Genomic DNA, 17,427 nt, shown 5'->3' with positions numbered 1-17,427 from the left:
GATCATATACCTAAATATAAAGCCTAAGACTATAAACTTCCAGAAGAAAACAGGAAAAATAATTTATACCCTTTGGTTAAGCAAAGATCTCTTTGATATAATACAAAAAAGAAGAAAGAAAGAAAGAAAGAAAGAAGAAAGAAAGAGAGAAAATAAAAATGATTCATAAGGATATACTTACAAATTAATTGGAATTCATCAAATTATGAACTTTTGCTCATTGAAAGACATCATTAAGAGAATGAAAAGGTATGTCCAGAGTGAGGGAAAATATTTGCAAATCACATATGTGGTAAAGGACTTGTATTCAGAATATGTAAAGAACACTATAAACTCAATAATAAGAAAAAGAACAAAATTTAAAACCATGGGGAAAATATTTGAACAGATACCACATCAAAGAAGATACATGGATGGCAAACAAACACAACCAAAGATGCTCAACATCATTAGTCAGAGGGAAATGCAAATTAAACCCACAATGAGATAACATTATACACCTGTTAGAAAGTCTAAAATTGAAACTGAACCACTTTCTTACACCATACACAAAAATAAATTCAAAATGGATGAAAGACCTAAATGTGAGACAGGAAACCATCAAAATCCTAGAGGAGAACACATGCAGCAACCTCTTTGACCTTGGCTGCAGCAACTTCTTACTAGACACATCACTGAAGGCAAGGGAAACAAAAGCAAACATGAACAATTGGGACTTCATCAAGATAAAAAGCTTCTTCACAACAAAGGAAACAATCAACAAAACTAAAAGGCAGCCTATAGAATGAGAGAAGATATTGGCAAATAACATATCTGATAAAGGGTTAGTATCCAAAATCTATAAAGAACTTATTAAACTCAACACTGAAAAAACAATGCAGTTAAGAAATGGGCAGAAGACATGAATAGACACTTTTCCAAAGAACACCTCCAGATGACTAACAGGCACATGAAAAGATGCTCAACATCAGTCATCATCAAGGAAATACAAATAAAAACCATGATGAGATACCACCTCACACCTGTCAGAAAGGCTAAAATTAACAACACAATAAACAACAGGTGTTGGTGAGGATGGGCGAAAGGGGAACCCTTTTGCACTGCTGGTGGGAATGCAAATTGGTGCAGCCATTCTGGAGAATAGTATGGAGGTTCCTCAAAAAACTAGAAATAGAACTACCCTATGATCCAACAATTGCACTATTAGGTATTTACCCAAAGGATACAAAAATAGAGATTCTAAGGGGAACATGCACCTTGATTTCTATAGTAGCATTATCAACAGTAGCCAAACTCTGGAGAGAGTCCAAATGTTCATCAACTGATGAATGGAAGAAGAAGAAGATGTGGTATACACACACAATGGAATATTACTTAGCCATAAAAATGAGTGAAATCTTACCATTTGACATGATGTGGATGGAGCTAGAATGTATTATGTTAAATGAAATAAGTCAATCAGAGAAAGACAAATATCATATGATTTCACTCAAATATGGAATTTTTTTTTTCAACGTTTTTTTTTTTATTTTTTTTTATTTTTGGGACAGAGAGAGACAGAGCATGAACGGGGGAGGGGCAGAGAGAGAGGGAGACACAGAATCGGAAACAGGCTCCAGGCTCTGAGCCATCAGCCCAGAGCCTGACGCGGGGCTCGAACTCCCGGACCGCGAGATCGTGACCTGGCTGAAGTCGGACGCTTAACCGACTGCGCCACCCAGGCGCCCCTCAAATATGGAATTTAAGAAACAAAACAGATGAGCACATGGGAAAGGGTTCAACAAAGAGAGGGAAATAAAGTACAAGAGACTCTTTTATCCCTTTATTTTTATTTTTTATTTTTTTTTTTTAAATATGAAATTTATTGTCAAATTGGTTTCCATACAACACCCAGTGCTCATCCCAAAAGGTGCCTTCCTCAATACCCATCACCCACCCTCCCCTCCCTCCTACCCCCCATCAACCCTCAGTTTGTTCTCAGTTTTTAAGAGTCTCTTATGCTTTGACTCCTTCCCTCTCTAACCTCTTTTTTTCCCCTCCCCCATGGACTTCTGTTAAGTTTCTCAGGATCCACATAAGAGTGAAAACATATGGCATCTGTCTTTCTCTGTATTACTTATTTCACTTAGCATAACACTCTCCAGTTCCATCCATGTTGCTACAAAAGGCCAGATTTCATTCTTTCTCATTGCCATGTAGTATTCCATTGTGTATATAACCCACAATTTCTTTATCCATTCATCAGTTGATGGACATTTAGGCTCTTTTCATAATTTGGCTATTATTGAAAGTGCTACTATAAACATTGGGGTACAAGTGCCCCTATGCATACAGGACTCCTGTATCCCTTGGGTAAATTCCTAGCAGTGATACTGCTGGGTCATAGGGTAGATCTATTTTTAATTTTTTGAGGAACCTCCATACTGTTCCAGAGTGGCTGCACCAGTTTGCATTCCCACCAACAGTGCAAGAGGGTTCCCGTTTCTCCACATCCTCTCCAGCATCTATAGTCTCCTGATTTGTTCATTTTAGCCACTCTGACTGGCATGAGGTGATATCTGAGACTCTTGACAATACAGAACAACTGAGAATTGATGGAGGGTGGTGGGTGGGAGATGCGCTAGACGGATGATAGGTATTAAGGAGGGCACTTGTTGTGATAAGCACTGGGTGTGTATGTAAGTGATGAGTCACTGAATTCTACTTCTGAGACCAATATTGCACTATATGTTAGCTAACTAAAATTTAAATAAATAAAAAAAGGCTGATGATATCAAATGTTGGGGAAGATGTGAATGCCTGGGACTCTCATACCCTGTTGGTGGTGATGTAAAATGGTACAACCACTTTGGCAGTTTCTTAAAAATTAAACACACACCTATCATATGACCTGCCATCCCTCTCCTAGGTATTTAAAAAAAATAAAAGCTTATGTCTATACAAAGGCTTTTGCATGAACAATCCTAGCTTTATTTGTAAGAGGAAAAAACTGGATACAGCCCAAATGTCCATCAACAAGAAAGTAGATAAACAGATTGTGGTTCTTCTATAGAATGGAGCACTACTCAGCATTATAAAGGAATACAAACAATAGCATGAATGAATCTCAAAATGAGATAAAGAAGCCTGAGCTAGACAAAAAAAAGAGTGATAACTGCATGATTCCACTTATGTAAAATTCTAGAAAATATAAATCAGTGTGTAATGACAGAAAGCACAACAGTGATTGCTTGGGGATGGTAGACCAAGCAGAGATTCATCAAAATGAGAAATTAGAAAGTAAATGTCTGAGGAGCAATAGATATTCGCATTATTTTCATTTTAGAGATGATTTCATGGGTGCATCAAAATTATCAAAATGCATTCCTTAAATATGTGCATTTTACTGTAAGTTAACTATATCTTAACAAGGCTATAAAAAGTAAGTGTACTCCTTTTTAAACTACCATCTACAGTATAGTGCCATTTATTGTTTTATATTGTTTTTAATGTTTATTTATTTTTGAGAGAGAGACAGACAGAGTGTGAGCAGGGGAGGGGCAGAGAGAGAGGGAGACACAGAATCCAAAGCAGGCTCCAGGCTCTGAGATGGTGATGGAGGGTGGTGGGTGGGAGATGGGCTAGATGGGTGATGGGTACTAAGGAAGGCACTTTCTGTACTTGGGTATATATATATATATATATATATGTGTGTGTGTGTGTGTGTGTGTGTGTGTGTATCTGAATCCCAGGCTTTGGCCCATGGGGTGTGGTTACACTGGGTTTGTTCATATATGGCAAAGGGCAAAGACAGTGCTCTTTGAGGCCAACATTTCAGGAGTTGAGCCATCGGGGACTGGAGACTGTGGGAAATCCAGTCAGGAAATAGTGCTTTTTGGGTGAGAGGCCCTTTGAATGGTGTGGCTGCAGCAGGACTGGCCTATGCTTTGTTCTGAAGTGAGATTGCCAGTAGATCAGCTACTGTGATGTAAAGGCCTGGTGCTGGCATTGCACAGTAGACCTCCACTCCAGGGTCAGAGTAAGTCCTGGGTTCCCGTACAATTCAAAGTGCAGGGAGGGACTTAAAGCATAACCAATACTGGACTTCTCTGTAATTTTGGTCTTGGAGAATTGGACAGATTTTTAACTGATATTGAACAATAAAGAGAAGTGACATTTCTTGATTCTCCAATTTCCAAAAACTATACTTTTACATTTTGTATAATTACAGTTTTTTTCTGCTTCTTTTTAATTATATAAAGGTATTTTTCCTACCCTGTGTGCACACTGTATATGGCTCTGATGAAATGACTTTTGTTTGTTATAAACCTATTTTGTTAAATTTCATTGTTAAAAGTTATGTTCTCATAAAGGCTAGGATTTCTGTAAATCTTGTAGAATACAGTTTTATACCTAATCCTGTCTATGATGGTTTCTGGAAGACCTCTGGATATAAAATCTGGGTTACATGAACTAGCTTCAAAGATAGCGAGTTAAATTTGGGCAGGAAAATAATTATTCCTTGAGTAAAATTCTTTCCAGATTTTTGTGAACCACAGCCCCCAGCTACAATCAGGTGGTGATCAATCTTAGCTGTAGGTGGAAGTGGTATAGTGGATGTCAAATAGTACCCATGACATTCTAGGGATTCGCAAAAGTAGCTCAGCGGTCACTGTGTTGGGGGGAGTGGAGAAGGAGATGATTGAGTGGTAGTGGTGTTGGCTTCAGGCACCATCTCTCTGCAATGACAACAGCTCTGCCTTTCTCTCTTTCTCTGTTTTTCTTTCTTTCTTTCTTTCTTTCTTTCTTTCTTTCTTTCTTTCTTTCTTCTTTCTTCTTTCTTTCTTTCTTCTTCTCCTTCCTTCCTTGTTCCTTCCTTCCTTCCTTCCTTCCTTCCTTCCTGTACTTGGGTTCAAGTGATATTTGCTTAAAAAATCATTCCAAAAAGTAAACTTTGAAAATTCATTCATCTTGTAATGTAGAGATCTGTTACTTGTATTTGTCCTGTTGTTTGTCAAGTCATGTGGTGAGTGTAAAAAGGGAGATGAGCAAATACATGAAAGAAACAGGGTAGTGAGAACTCTCTTTCTTCCCTTGCCTGGATTTTCATCTCTGATCCTTTTGGGGCTTTCATAACACCTCTAACAGCTGGGATTTTGAGTGAGAAAGCCATCTATTATCTCCTTGGCTTTTCATAGTGGTGGGCTTAATAAGCTTTTTTTCTGACTCAGTACTATTAGAAATGTCATACTCTCTTCTTGGAATGCCCTTCCATTCTCAAACCCTTTCTTTACATAGCGCATGTCTACTGATTCTTTGCAACTCAGTTGGTTTCATTCTGGAAATCTTTACCTATAACTTTAAAATTTTTTTCCTTAAAATATATTATTGAGAAAATGTAATGCCAAACCATATTCTGGGAAAAATATCTTCTACACACATCTGACAAGGACATGTATTCAGAATATATAGAGAACTAAAGCTCAATAATAAAAAGACAACCAATCCAATAAAAAAGTGGGCAAAGACTTGAAAAGATACTACACTGAAAAAGATATATGAACTGCTAATAAATGCATGGAAAAGTGCTCAATCATTAGTTATCAGAGAAATAAAAATTAAAATCCCAATGAAATACCACTATGCACCCACTAGAATGGTTAAAAATTAAGAAAGCTGAAACACCAAGAAAAGGTGGAGCTGTGGAAAAACTGGAACTCTCCTGTATTGCTACCAGGCATGTAAATGGACCAATCACTTTGGAGAACTGGCAGATTATTATAAAGTTAAACTTACACAGACCCGATGACATAGGCATGCCACCTATAACTACTTGCCCCAGAGATATGAAAGATTAAGTACAAGACTTGTACAAGAATGTTCATAGCAGCTTTATTCATAATGGCCCCAAATTGGAAATATCTCAAATGGCCATCAACAAGTGAATGGACAGACAAATTATGACACAGAATACAATGAAATGCCACTTAGCAATAAGAAAGGATACATTAAAGACACGTGCAAAAACCAATTGAATACAATAAGCCAGTCCCCAAAAGTACATACTGTATAAATCCATTTATGTGAAGTTTAAGAACAGGCAAATCTAACCTATTGCAAAAAAACAGAATGGCCATTGCCTATGAGGGTGTCGATTGACTAGGAGAAAGCACAAGGGAAATTTCTGGGCTGAAGATAATGTCTATATTTTGGTGTTAGAGATTACCTCAATCCAAACTCACTGAAATTTGCATTTAGTATCAATGCATTTCACTGTACGTAAATTTTACTTCAAGAAAGAAAAAAAAATGAATCAACCCTACCCTATATTGTGAAGCATATAATCACTCTTATGCAAATGGCCTTTGGTATATTTACTCAACACAAGCTCTGACAGGGGTGGGTAATAAGTTTCATTTTTCATGAAATCCTTTACAACTAGAGATTATTAACCTTGTCTCCCTTAGTAACTGAGGATTCTTCTTTGGCCAAAACATATTTTACTAATTGATAATCATGAGAGAAATAACCAAATGTGGACAAAGAGAGAGATTGGGATTTTAAACTCTTCAAGTGTCTGCTTTTTACATTGCTATCCCACTGCTGTATGGTGTAGAGCTGGTATAGATAAGCCTCCAAAAACATCTGAATGAAAGGAATAGATGAGCCAGAAAGGCAAAAAATCAGAGTAGAAACAGGAAAGGAGAAAGCTCTCATGGAGGAGAGAGGAGAAGGAAAGGGTTAGAAAAGAACCCAAAGTGCATAATAGTGTGTGGTGTATCCTAAAGGCTTTCCTGCATTTTATCTGTCCATCCTGGTGGTGGTTGTCCCAGGAGACCAGAGCAGCCCCGACTGCACAAGTTGGTGGGAGCTCTGAAAAGCATCCCTGTGTTTCAGAAATTGCCTATATGATTACAAAATAGATGCAGCATTGAAACCTCATTCCAGGAAGCAATTCAGGGACAGCAGACATTTAGATTGACTATGATTATCACATTCGAGAGATGGTTTGTAATAAATGTCTATTTTTCTCCAAAAATATGGGGAGAACGGGCATAAGAAATGTAACCTTAATAATTGAGAAATCAAGCTGTTTGCCCACAAATGGAAACTTCATTACATTGCTGACTTATAAGAGAAAAAAAATGATGTCGGTTTACTGTCCTCTCCCCACCACCCCCTCACCTAAAAGGGAAGGATTGAATCAGACAGGGCTTGTAAAAGGTATATTTGTATCCAAGGAGCTCATGTGATATGGAAAGCAGACAGGTGGAAAGGACAAACCTAGGGAAATATGACATTGTGTATGGAAGGCTGGGGTCAGGCAACCTGAGATCCATTTGCAGTACTACCAGTCATCTTGGGCAAGTCATTTAACTTCCTGATACCTCATTTCTTCATCTGCATGTTGCTTGTCCATAGAATGAATACAATTTCTTAGAAGTGGCTATGAAAACAATTCTGTTGGGTAAATTCCACTTTCCTACTGGTTTCCAATGTATTTGTTAACTGTCAAAATTCTTCAAAAAGCGAAAATGAAAATCCCTAGTGAATAAGGTGACATTAAGGTAGCATGTTTGGCTTAAAATCATCATTGGATTGCCTCCCTCATTCCTGAAGTATAGAAATGCCTCCTATGCTTAGGGAACCCTCAACTCCAGATTTAAGGGTTTAAAACAATCTTTTTAGAATTGGTATCTTAGTATTTTATGCTTTTGGACTACAATCACATTTTTCATTAATTCTAACCTATAGATTCTGGAAAGTTGCCATCACTGGGGGCCCTTACTGACTGAGGTACATCATCATTGGAAAAGTTATAAAGAGGCACAGAAGGCTCTTAACTTTTCCTGCTATCCCAAAGTGAAGAATGTTATTTCTGACATTCCTGGGCCTGAATCATAGAGAAAGAATTAAAATACAAAATCCAAATCGATTTTCAACCTAAAAACTCTGGGTGGGGACTCAAATCCATCATGAATCCTACCTCTGGCAATGGTCAACAGCCTGGAAATTTTAACTCCTAGGCATCTGTAGAGTTAGTAATGCAGGTGTGTATGTGTGTGTCATTGCCACTCTTCCAAAACATCAAAAGGAAGTGATATCTTTACTTTTGCAAAGATGGCAGCACATAACATTCAGTGTGCTCTCACTGATTACCTGGTGGTGGTGATCACCTCTACTGCCATTAGAAGTTCTGATTTGCAATTATATAAATCTTTGACACAGGAATGGGGGAAACTAATTATTACTACATAATCATGCTTTTTTGATAGATGAATTTTTTTCAAGAATAAGATCCACCTAGGGAAATGTGAAAAAGCTCCACAGTGGTGGCATGATGGGGACAATAGCCATTGAGTACATGGGTCCTCAGTTCACTCCAATAAAGAGGGTTTTAGTTGCTTATAAGCCAAAGACTCAGCTAGATGGTGTTTTTTAAATTTGTATTTTATTTATTTTTATTTGTTATTTATTAAAAAAATATTTAAGCTTATTTATTTATTTTGAAAGAGAGAGAGCAAGCACGAGTGGGGTAGGGGCAGACACAGAGGGAGAGAGAATTCCAAGCAGGCTCTGTGCTGACAGCACACAGGGCTTGAACTCATGAATCGTGAGATCATGACCTGAGCCAAGATCAAGAATCAGGCCCTTAACCAACAGAGCCACCCAGGTGCCCCTATATCTTATTAAAAAAAATAAGTAAGTAAAATTGTTAGGGAACTGTGTTGCGGTTGGTCTGAATGATTAGGGGAATAGACCTCATGTTTTCATCTATGACTTTATAGTTTAGCTGGGATGACTGAGGGGTGGAATTTCTAACCTAAGTGAATTTTTTAAATGTACTGAGTAATCATGCTAGTTTGTTGCTTGAAGAGGTTTGCTCAACATGAAGTTTCCAGTAAGATGCCAAAGTCAACAACTAGAGAAAAATTAAAATGTGGTTTTGTAGTAAGCCTCCTGTGGAACTCCTTGGAAAAATATCAAAGGAGTAGTGATGTCACTACTGTTTTTTTACATACATGGAAAGAAAAAAAAAAACCTTTCTAAATACCAGGACAAAGAGGAGTGGAAGCAAAATGGGTAAGGTAAAAAATAACTCTATTTTCAGTTTATCTGTGAGATCATGTATACTGAGGTATCAGAAGCCCTGAAGTCCGTCTCGTCCACAAGGCCTGCAGTCATTCATCTTGTACTGGGCCCTATGAAACTCTAGGACCTCCCTCCAGTTGTGGTCAGTTTGATTTACTAACTGGAGTTCAAGGTATTTTTTTATAACACAAAGGAGTATACCAAACATCGATTGGTTAAAAAAAGTTCAGTGTTGAGTTAGTTCCCAAAAGGCACAGTCAGAACAGGGTATTAATGGGGATTAATGATGGCACTGTGGTTCGATATTAGCAAAAGACCAGGGTTAAAAATAAATGTGCATACCTCAAGGGAAGCAGGAAAGTCAAGGCCAGCATCATATAAAGACTGGAATTTTAAAATATATAACTATATTGAATTTTTTCCTCTCCTTCCTTCTAAAATTTCCCAATAATGTCACAATTTTATTATCATCATCATTATCATCATCATCATCATCATCATCATTGAATTAAGCCCCTAAAAGAGTAAATTAGCTCCAACTACATTTTCCTGCACTGCTTTTGGTAACTGGATCTTTGAGCATAATTTCCACCATGGAGAAGGGTTTCCATGAATAATAGCATGGTTTACTATTGCTATGGGCCCTTGTCAGCCATGCTTTTACTTCTTTATCCAATATCCCAACACTTGTCAGGCCAGTGGTTAGTCCTGGGAAAACTCCAAGCAAAGGTCGAGAGATTCGGTTTCCCATACAACCCCATGCTTATTTCATCAGAGAATATGCCATGCTGTGTTGAAATTTTCTATTCATCAGTCTGTCTTTTCTACTAAACCATAAGCTCTTGGAAGGCAGAAATTATGTTTTGCCTACAGATGTATCCCACTATCTTTAAAAAATTTTTTTTAATGTTTATTTATTTTTGAGACAGAGAGAGACAGAGCATGGACAGGGGAGGGGCAGAGAGAGAGGGAGACACAGAATCTGAAACAGGCTCCAGGCTCTGAGCTGTCAGCACAGAGCCCGACGTGGGGCTTGAACTCACGGACCGTGAGATCATGACCTGAGCAGAAGTCGGACGCTTAACCGATCAAGCCACCCAGGCGCCCCTGTATCCCACTATCTAGACTGGTAGATTCTCAACAAATACTTGTTGAATGCATGTGTTAATACTGGGTGTTTTACCACCATAGGCGTCATTATAGCAGTCACTACCACCAATACCACCATCAAGCCATATTTAGTACCTCATCCTCTTTTGGAACTCTTTCCTCAGGGATCCAATGCCTGTAGCTAGTCAGAATTCTTTTATATTTCCACCTTCTTGCGCTTATCCCCTATTCCAAAGTACACTTATTTTGGATGCCATTCCTTTGTGTGTGTGTGTGTTTGTTTGTTTGTTTTCTTTAGGAGACAGCTATGTAATTTGATGTAGTAATTGTGTTATTCGTACCAATGTGTGGGTAGTGACCTTCCTAGGAAATATGATCTGACAGCAAAAATACTATCTAGTTCCAACTCAGCCCCTCATTTGCTATGTGACATTGAGTGACATCATTTCCAAGGGCTTCTTCACCTAGAAGATCCCTGAGGGTCTTGCAGATTTCATGAATCGGTTTTGTGTGCATTTCAACATAGATTTTTTGTTGATAAAGTCTCAACCTAGAGGAGAAAACCTGCCATGGAGGTGAGATTTTAGGGGTTTCTCAGTGAATAAGCAAGTTGCATCCGCAACAGTGGCCACTGAAGCAGCAGTGTGTCTCCCTGGAGAACCTCTCTGCCCATAGTTGCTGCCAGATCCAATCAGTCAGAGGACAGGTAGCCACCCAGCAGTAATGCTAGGCTATATTGTCAGTGCCTTTCCTCTTTCCCAGAACCGTGTTGTTTTTGTCACAGATGGCATAGCACAACTGTTTTGATAGTCTGACAGTGGCTCAGAGTCCATGTCTTGTTTCTTCCCAGTAATTCAAGGCCAGCAATGGAATGCTTTATTAATGTCCTGTGAGCAAAATAAATTTTCAGGTGGTACAAAGCATCCTTCTACAATTTTCCCTGGCCCAGAACTTGGCAATTGTCCTGATGGGGACTGTCGCATCAGATATGATGTAGAAAGAAAACAGCAATCAAACAATGTAATTTAAAGGAGAAAGTGTAACTTTGGGCAACATTCTTCTTTTTTTCTAATTTCCTCTATTTAAAATTTTTGTCTCTCAAATTGTTCTGCAGTGTAGCTTTGGTAAAATGTACCCCTCAGTGTTTAGAAGAGCCTGAATAAAAGTTATCTTATGTAAGGTTATAACATCTCAGACCCAATCCCCCAACAACGAGATTACAGGATTTTTAGGCTTTCTTTCTCTAGGGAAAATCCAGTAGCTCAAGGCTGTCCAGATTGTCATAAACTTTTCCAGTTTTCACATCAAAGTGAAGTAACAGCAACTCCAAATAAGAAGAAAATAAGATACTGAATTTATAAGGAAAAAAAAATAGAAGAAAGAAAAGCATTGGTTTGAAGAATAAAAGGATATCCATGTTACCACTGGGAATAACTAACGTGGTTTGAGCAGAGACACAAAATTTTATTTTAAGGATGAAGTGAGACCTGCAGAGGTTGAGTGATTTATTCTGGGTCACACAGTAAGTTAGTGGTAGAGTCAGAGCTGAGAGGTCTGATCTGACAAGGGCCAGGGCCCTTCCCACACAATGCTGCCTCCACTTTTGCTTCAGTAGAGGAATGAAAACCAGCAAGTTTTGAATGAGCTAAGAAGACAGATCGTCTATGCGGGTGAGAAGAGAGGGTTATGTGTCCATTGCATGGACTGGGAAACTGAACCACAAAGGAGGTTAGTGCTGTGGCCTCTTTGGGGGTGATTTTTGACCCCCAGGGGACATTTGGAAATATCTGAAGACAATCCTGGTTGTCACACTGGAGGGTAGAAGGTGCTACTGTCATCTCTAGGGTAGAAGTCAGCGATGCTGCTAGAATCCTCTTGTGCACAGACCAGCCCCCATGACAAAGAACATGCCAAGATCATTGACACTGGACAATAAAGATTTTTATCTGGGGATTGCGCACTTAACACCCAGATTTATATTATCATAGTTATCATTAGAAAGTTTGCACAACCTGAGTTATTGTCTGTACTCATTTAGCATGGTGCACTCACCAACTCCTTGAAAATTCCCTGCCAATCTTCAGTGCTAGACTTTGCCATGACAAAGTAGGCAAATTTGTCTTTGAGGCCCCAATCATCTTCTCTTGCCTCTTGTTCCTACCTGGCCCTCTCCAGGTGTCCAGCCAGGACCAGGCTGTTCATCTCCACTCCTTCCTGGTAGCAGTTGATCTCAGGAAATCATTGTTGTTGCCCCTCCCAGAGAATTTGCATGTCATGATGTATGCCTGTCTTAGTATTGTATCCACTGTAAGGGATTTCCAGCCTCGGTGACCAGGCTGGGAAGATGCTTAGGAAGAATTCCTAAAACAGCCCCCCAGCAGTTTCTGTTTTCCAACGGAGTGGGCCAGCCCCTGAGAAAATGGGCACAGACTCCTTTGCCTGGGAATCAACATTCTGGCTGGACTCGTGCAACTGCAGAACATTTTCTTTCTGGGCTTTCTAAGTACACCTTGGAGCATGTGGGTGGCTCAGTTGGTTAAGTGGCTGACTCCTGATTTTGGCTCAGGTCATGATCTCACAGTCCTGAGATGGAGTCCTGTATGGGGCTCCATGCTGGGCATGAAGCCTGCTTATGCTTCTCTCTCTCCCTCTGCCCCTCCCCTACTCATGCGCATGTACACGTAGGGTCTCTCAAAAAATAAATAAATGCATCTTCTCCTATTTTAAGGCAAATTTTTGAGAAATTTGGGGGGGGGGTCTTTGTTTTGTTTTTCTTTCAGTCTCTGTTTAACTTCACTCAGCAATTTCAGGATAGATATCCAGAATTTGTGAACAGGAGAGGAACTGTCTGAATGACCAGCGAACAGTTGACTTTTTTTTTGAAGGATCATGTTTTTTATTGATTTTTCAGAGGCTCAATATTTCAGTTTCTAAAATCATTTTAACGGAATAGATTTTAGAAAGATTTGCAGAGCTCTTCTAAGAATTAAAAGAGAAAACAGTTATGAAAGGGTTTTGAAAACTATCAAACATATATTCTGTATATATAAACAATGGTGGGGGTGGAAACAGAAATATGGTCCAAAATGGCCCACAGTGGGGCCTCTGCCCCCTAACATCCAAGAAAGACATCCCCCTCTACAAATAAAGGCAACCCAAACCAAACTATCCCTCCCTGCCCACCCATAGATTCTGTTTAGTTCTAAATCTTATCATTGGGTTATAGGCTTTCAAAATTAGAACTCCATAGGCTTTTTTGTGATTAATAACATTCAGGGCAATTTGCATTAGGATTGTGTGCTTAAAACAAGACTACACTGCTTCCATTGGCCAGGTGCGTCTACCTCCATGTTTGCTTCCCTCTCGCATTGCTTGTGTTAGACAGTGGTTTCTAGATTAGTAAAAATACACACAACGTATGAGTAAGCTTAGGCTGGTGAACATGCCATTCCAGAATGCTTAAGAAGGCATTAGTTCATATTCAACCATGAGAGCTGTTTCTTCCTTCTCCCTGCAAACCTGCCATGGTAACTTCAAAGGAAAAGAAAAATGGGAATCTTGTCTAGGAAGCAGGAAAAACAGTGATCAACTACAGGTCTTATGTATGTTGTTATAAACAGTTATTATAAAGAAATTCCTAAATTCTTTAGAATTCATCATCTTTTCATTGTGTCATACATAAACTAACAACAGAAAACAAAACTGCCTTTAGATACTGGCTTTTACCTTCTTTTTATGTCCATGATCTTCTAAATTTACATGTAGCTTAAGTACTAGTAAAAAAAACAACCTTTGGGGGTTACTAGGTGGCTCAGTTAGTTGGGCATCTGACTCTTGATTTTGGCTCAGCTCATGTTCCCAGGGTTGTGAGATTGAGGCCCAAGTTGGGCTTAGCACTGAGTGTGGAGTCTGCTTGAGATTTTTTCTCTCGCTCCCTCTCTCTGCCCCTCCCCCTCACTCTCTCTGTTTCTCTCTCTAAAAAAACAAGCAGCTTCTTAAAAGCTAACCAGAAATTAAATTTCATATCACTCTCATTCTAATATGTTTACATGAACAATATTGATTTTATTTAACTCAAACCAAACTCAAAGACAAAATTTTTCCGAAGAGAGAATTTTGGTTTTTTTAGAAAACTTAAGGAAATTGATTATAAAGGATTTTGAGGGGGAAGGGCTCAGTCTTTGAGTAAATGAAATAGCACCTAGATGAATGTTTCTCAGGAATATTCCGTGCATGAGCCAGATTTGGTACGCTTTAATGCATCAAGGGCAGGATGTATGTACTGTCTTTATCAGGACAGTCTAGGACTGCACAGAACCTGAGCAACACATTTAATCTGCCTTCCACACCTGACCCCCAACCTTCCCATTCATGGTGATTCTATCTCCTCTCCAGGAAGCTGTTCCATTGCAGGATCTCTATATTCTTGAAGATGCTTCAGGATCTCCTACAGAGAGCAGCATGGGAGGTAGAAAGTGTCTAGATTTGGAGTTAGCAGACCTGGGTTCCAGCTGAGGCTTTAATTGCTGACAAACTGTTACCATCCTGTTTTCTAACTTGTAAAATGGTATGTGTAATGCCCACCCTACTTATCTCATGCAGTTAATGTGAAGAATTAACTATAAACCGTAAGCTAAACTACCTTTTATAAACTATAAAGCCCTATGGTGAGGTATCATTAGAACAGAAGCTAGGATTTAGAGTCATTTATTTCTTTACTCTCACTATGGGTGTGAAAATGGAGAAAAGCAGTGTCTTGCACATTTTTTTTTTTACTTTTTGGTGCTCCTTGATGTTTTTTTGTTTGATTAATAGATAATAGTCACTGACATTTTGTCACAGTCACTCCTCAGTCCCTAAGCAAGAGATTCTTAAGAATAAGTGGTCTATAGTATCATTTCATCTATCACCATTTGTCTGAAGCCAAAGAAACATACAGTACTGAGATAAGACTTTGTTCTATAGCACTGAACAAATTCAGGGAATTCAAGACTCTAACAAATAAAAGTTAAAGTGTCAGTCATCATTTCAACAGCTCTTAATGAACCGGCATCTATGCTGAGGCTAATGACATGTGTAGTCAATATTAGTAATCAGTACTCGCTTACCATTGCAGATCCAACACGGCTGACCTTGATGGGATTCCCTCTACCAGAAAGGTCCATTTCTGCTCTATCCATCACATACAGGCAAGCATCAAGGATGCCATCCTCAAACTATTTGGGAAAAATTAAAAAATAAAATGAAAAAAAAAAGAAAAAGAGAAACTTCTTAATATCCACTTTGCAAAGCTGATATTTTATGCCAAAAAAAATTAAAAGAAAGCACAACAAAATGTTCAGGAATGTGTGTTTCCTATAGAGCCATTATCCATAATCCTAAATACTAAATACTAAAGTAGAAGGAAGAAGACATCCTCTTTTGTTTTTCAGTAAAATGGATAAAAACATACAAGCAAGCTAGGAACATAAAACAGGACTACTAAAGAGCTGGTATACTCAAGGACCATGAACCAACTTGAAGCTCTTCATAAAACTGTACAAGTTAATTTAGAAGATTTCTCCAGCATGTGGGCTCCAGCTCCCAAGGCAAAGGAATGAATGATTTACCAAAGTAAGGCCAAAGCCTCGAGACCTCAAAAGTAACATGAATCCTTGTGCTTTTCGAAAACAAATGGCTCTCAGGTACATCACAGGGAGGTACTTTGGGCCTGTATACCTTGCACTGGAAGTAATAGGAGACCTCGTGTCACAAACGTCTGCCCAAGGTCTCCCTTCTTTTAAAACAAAGTGGACTCTAGGGTCAAAGGGCAGGCAAGAAGGCCTGGAGACAGTTTATATTATCAAGGGAACAGCCTGGTAGTCTGCTCCATTGCAGAATCTCTGTGTTCTTCAAGATGTTTCAGGATCCCCTACAGAGAGCAGCACGGGAGGCTGTTCATAGTTGATTTCCTTAGAAAGAACTACTGACCCCATGAAACACCACGATTTTCTTTTAAAAGAAAAGGAGGGGGACAAGGACAAAATAGTAATAAAATGGCAAAATGGGGATATTTCACCTATACTGCACCTCACTGTGCAAGAGACTTCCCTGAATATAAACACCTTGCATATTATCCACCCACGTACCTGTGACAGAAACCATAGTCTTAATGGCTAGTAACCATGTAGTTCTTTATTAAATACAGTTAGCATACCAACTTTGTGTGCACCCTGAACTGATGGGATGGATGCAGTAAAGTAAGGGCACTATTTCTTCAGGTATATAATAAAGAACTCATTATTCTGGTTCTTATTAAGCACCATTTCTCTGTCTGTGGGACATGAAGCAGTGAATTGAAGAGGTAAAGAAATAGTTATAGGACTAGTTGTTTCTCTGCATCACAGCAAACTACTGGCTTGGCTGGTTACTTGGACTCAAAGACCCATATTCATGGACTCTGATGACAACAGACAGATGGTGGCTGTGCTCAAGGGGGTATACCCAAAAACTACTCAGCATGCTGGCTGAGGAGTGTCCTGATCATGCTTGGGACTCTTTCCCAGTCCTACTTGTTACCCACCTTGGTGAATTTTTTCTTATTAGTTTTCTACATAATGTCACTTTGGGGACATAAATAGAATCACACCTACACATTAGGATTTAGAACACTAGACAATAGGCAATATCATGGATTGTATGTCACTCAGGAAGGGAGGGCTTGTAAACAGGGAGCAAGGTGGGGCTGCAAAAGCAGAAGAACACACAGATGATCCTCTTGGCAGGACATCAGAAATGCAGGTGGGCACGTGATTTCTCAGGAGTCCGGGTGAATGAGCAGGTCATGGGACCTGGTGAGGCCAGGTTCCATAAAATGTGCCCCCTAGATACCCAGAACAATGGTGCACAATTCCCATCAGCTCAGCCAAAACTTTCTACTAAATAACACATTCACCTTTTCTCATGTTGCCAAGGAGGAACCTTTGCTGAACCACAGGACAATGCATTCATTCATGGTAATATGGTAGAAATATCAGTCACTTGTTCCACTGTTAAAGATACCAAGCTGAAATAGTTTGAATTATTGAATATCTAAAATGGAATATCATTTGCTATTTTATATCCAGGCAGTCATGTGAGATGGCAGTTGATAAAATGTCTCAAGGCAAAAGTCCAGTGGGCCCTCCTTTGATGAAATGGTGACCGTCTTTTCTAATTCTAATTTCTAATTTTCTAGTATCTTATACTAACATTTAAAAAAGGTGA

At 39.0% G+C, this 17,427-nt stretch overlaps 1 protein-coding gene across 1 annotated transcript in view; it reads right to left on the bottom strand.

Annotated features, from left to right (window-relative positions):
* The window catches only part of F13A1 (coagulation factor XIII A chain), a 163,846-nt gene that overhangs the window by 77,019 nt on the left and 69,400 nt on the right, over nucleotides 1-17,427 (bottom strand). Inside the window, exon 6 of the mRNA XM_047860279.1 lies at nucleotides 15,291-15,398. Coding sequence (XP_047716235.1) covers nucleotides 15,291-15,398 — 108 coding nt within the window. The remainder of the gene's footprint in view (nucleotides 1-15,290; nucleotides 15,399-17,427) is intronic.

The sequence above is a fragment of the Prionailurus viverrinus genome, chromosome B2 (assembly GCF_022837055.1).
Source record: "Prionailurus viverrinus isolate Anna chromosome B2, UM_Priviv_1.0, whole genome shotgun sequence".
NCBI lineage: Eukaryota > Metazoa > Chordata > Mammalia > Carnivora > Felidae > Prionailurus > Prionailurus viverrinus.
Note: the sequence above shows the minus strand (reverse complement) of the source record. Positions and strands in the feature narration are given on the sequence as shown.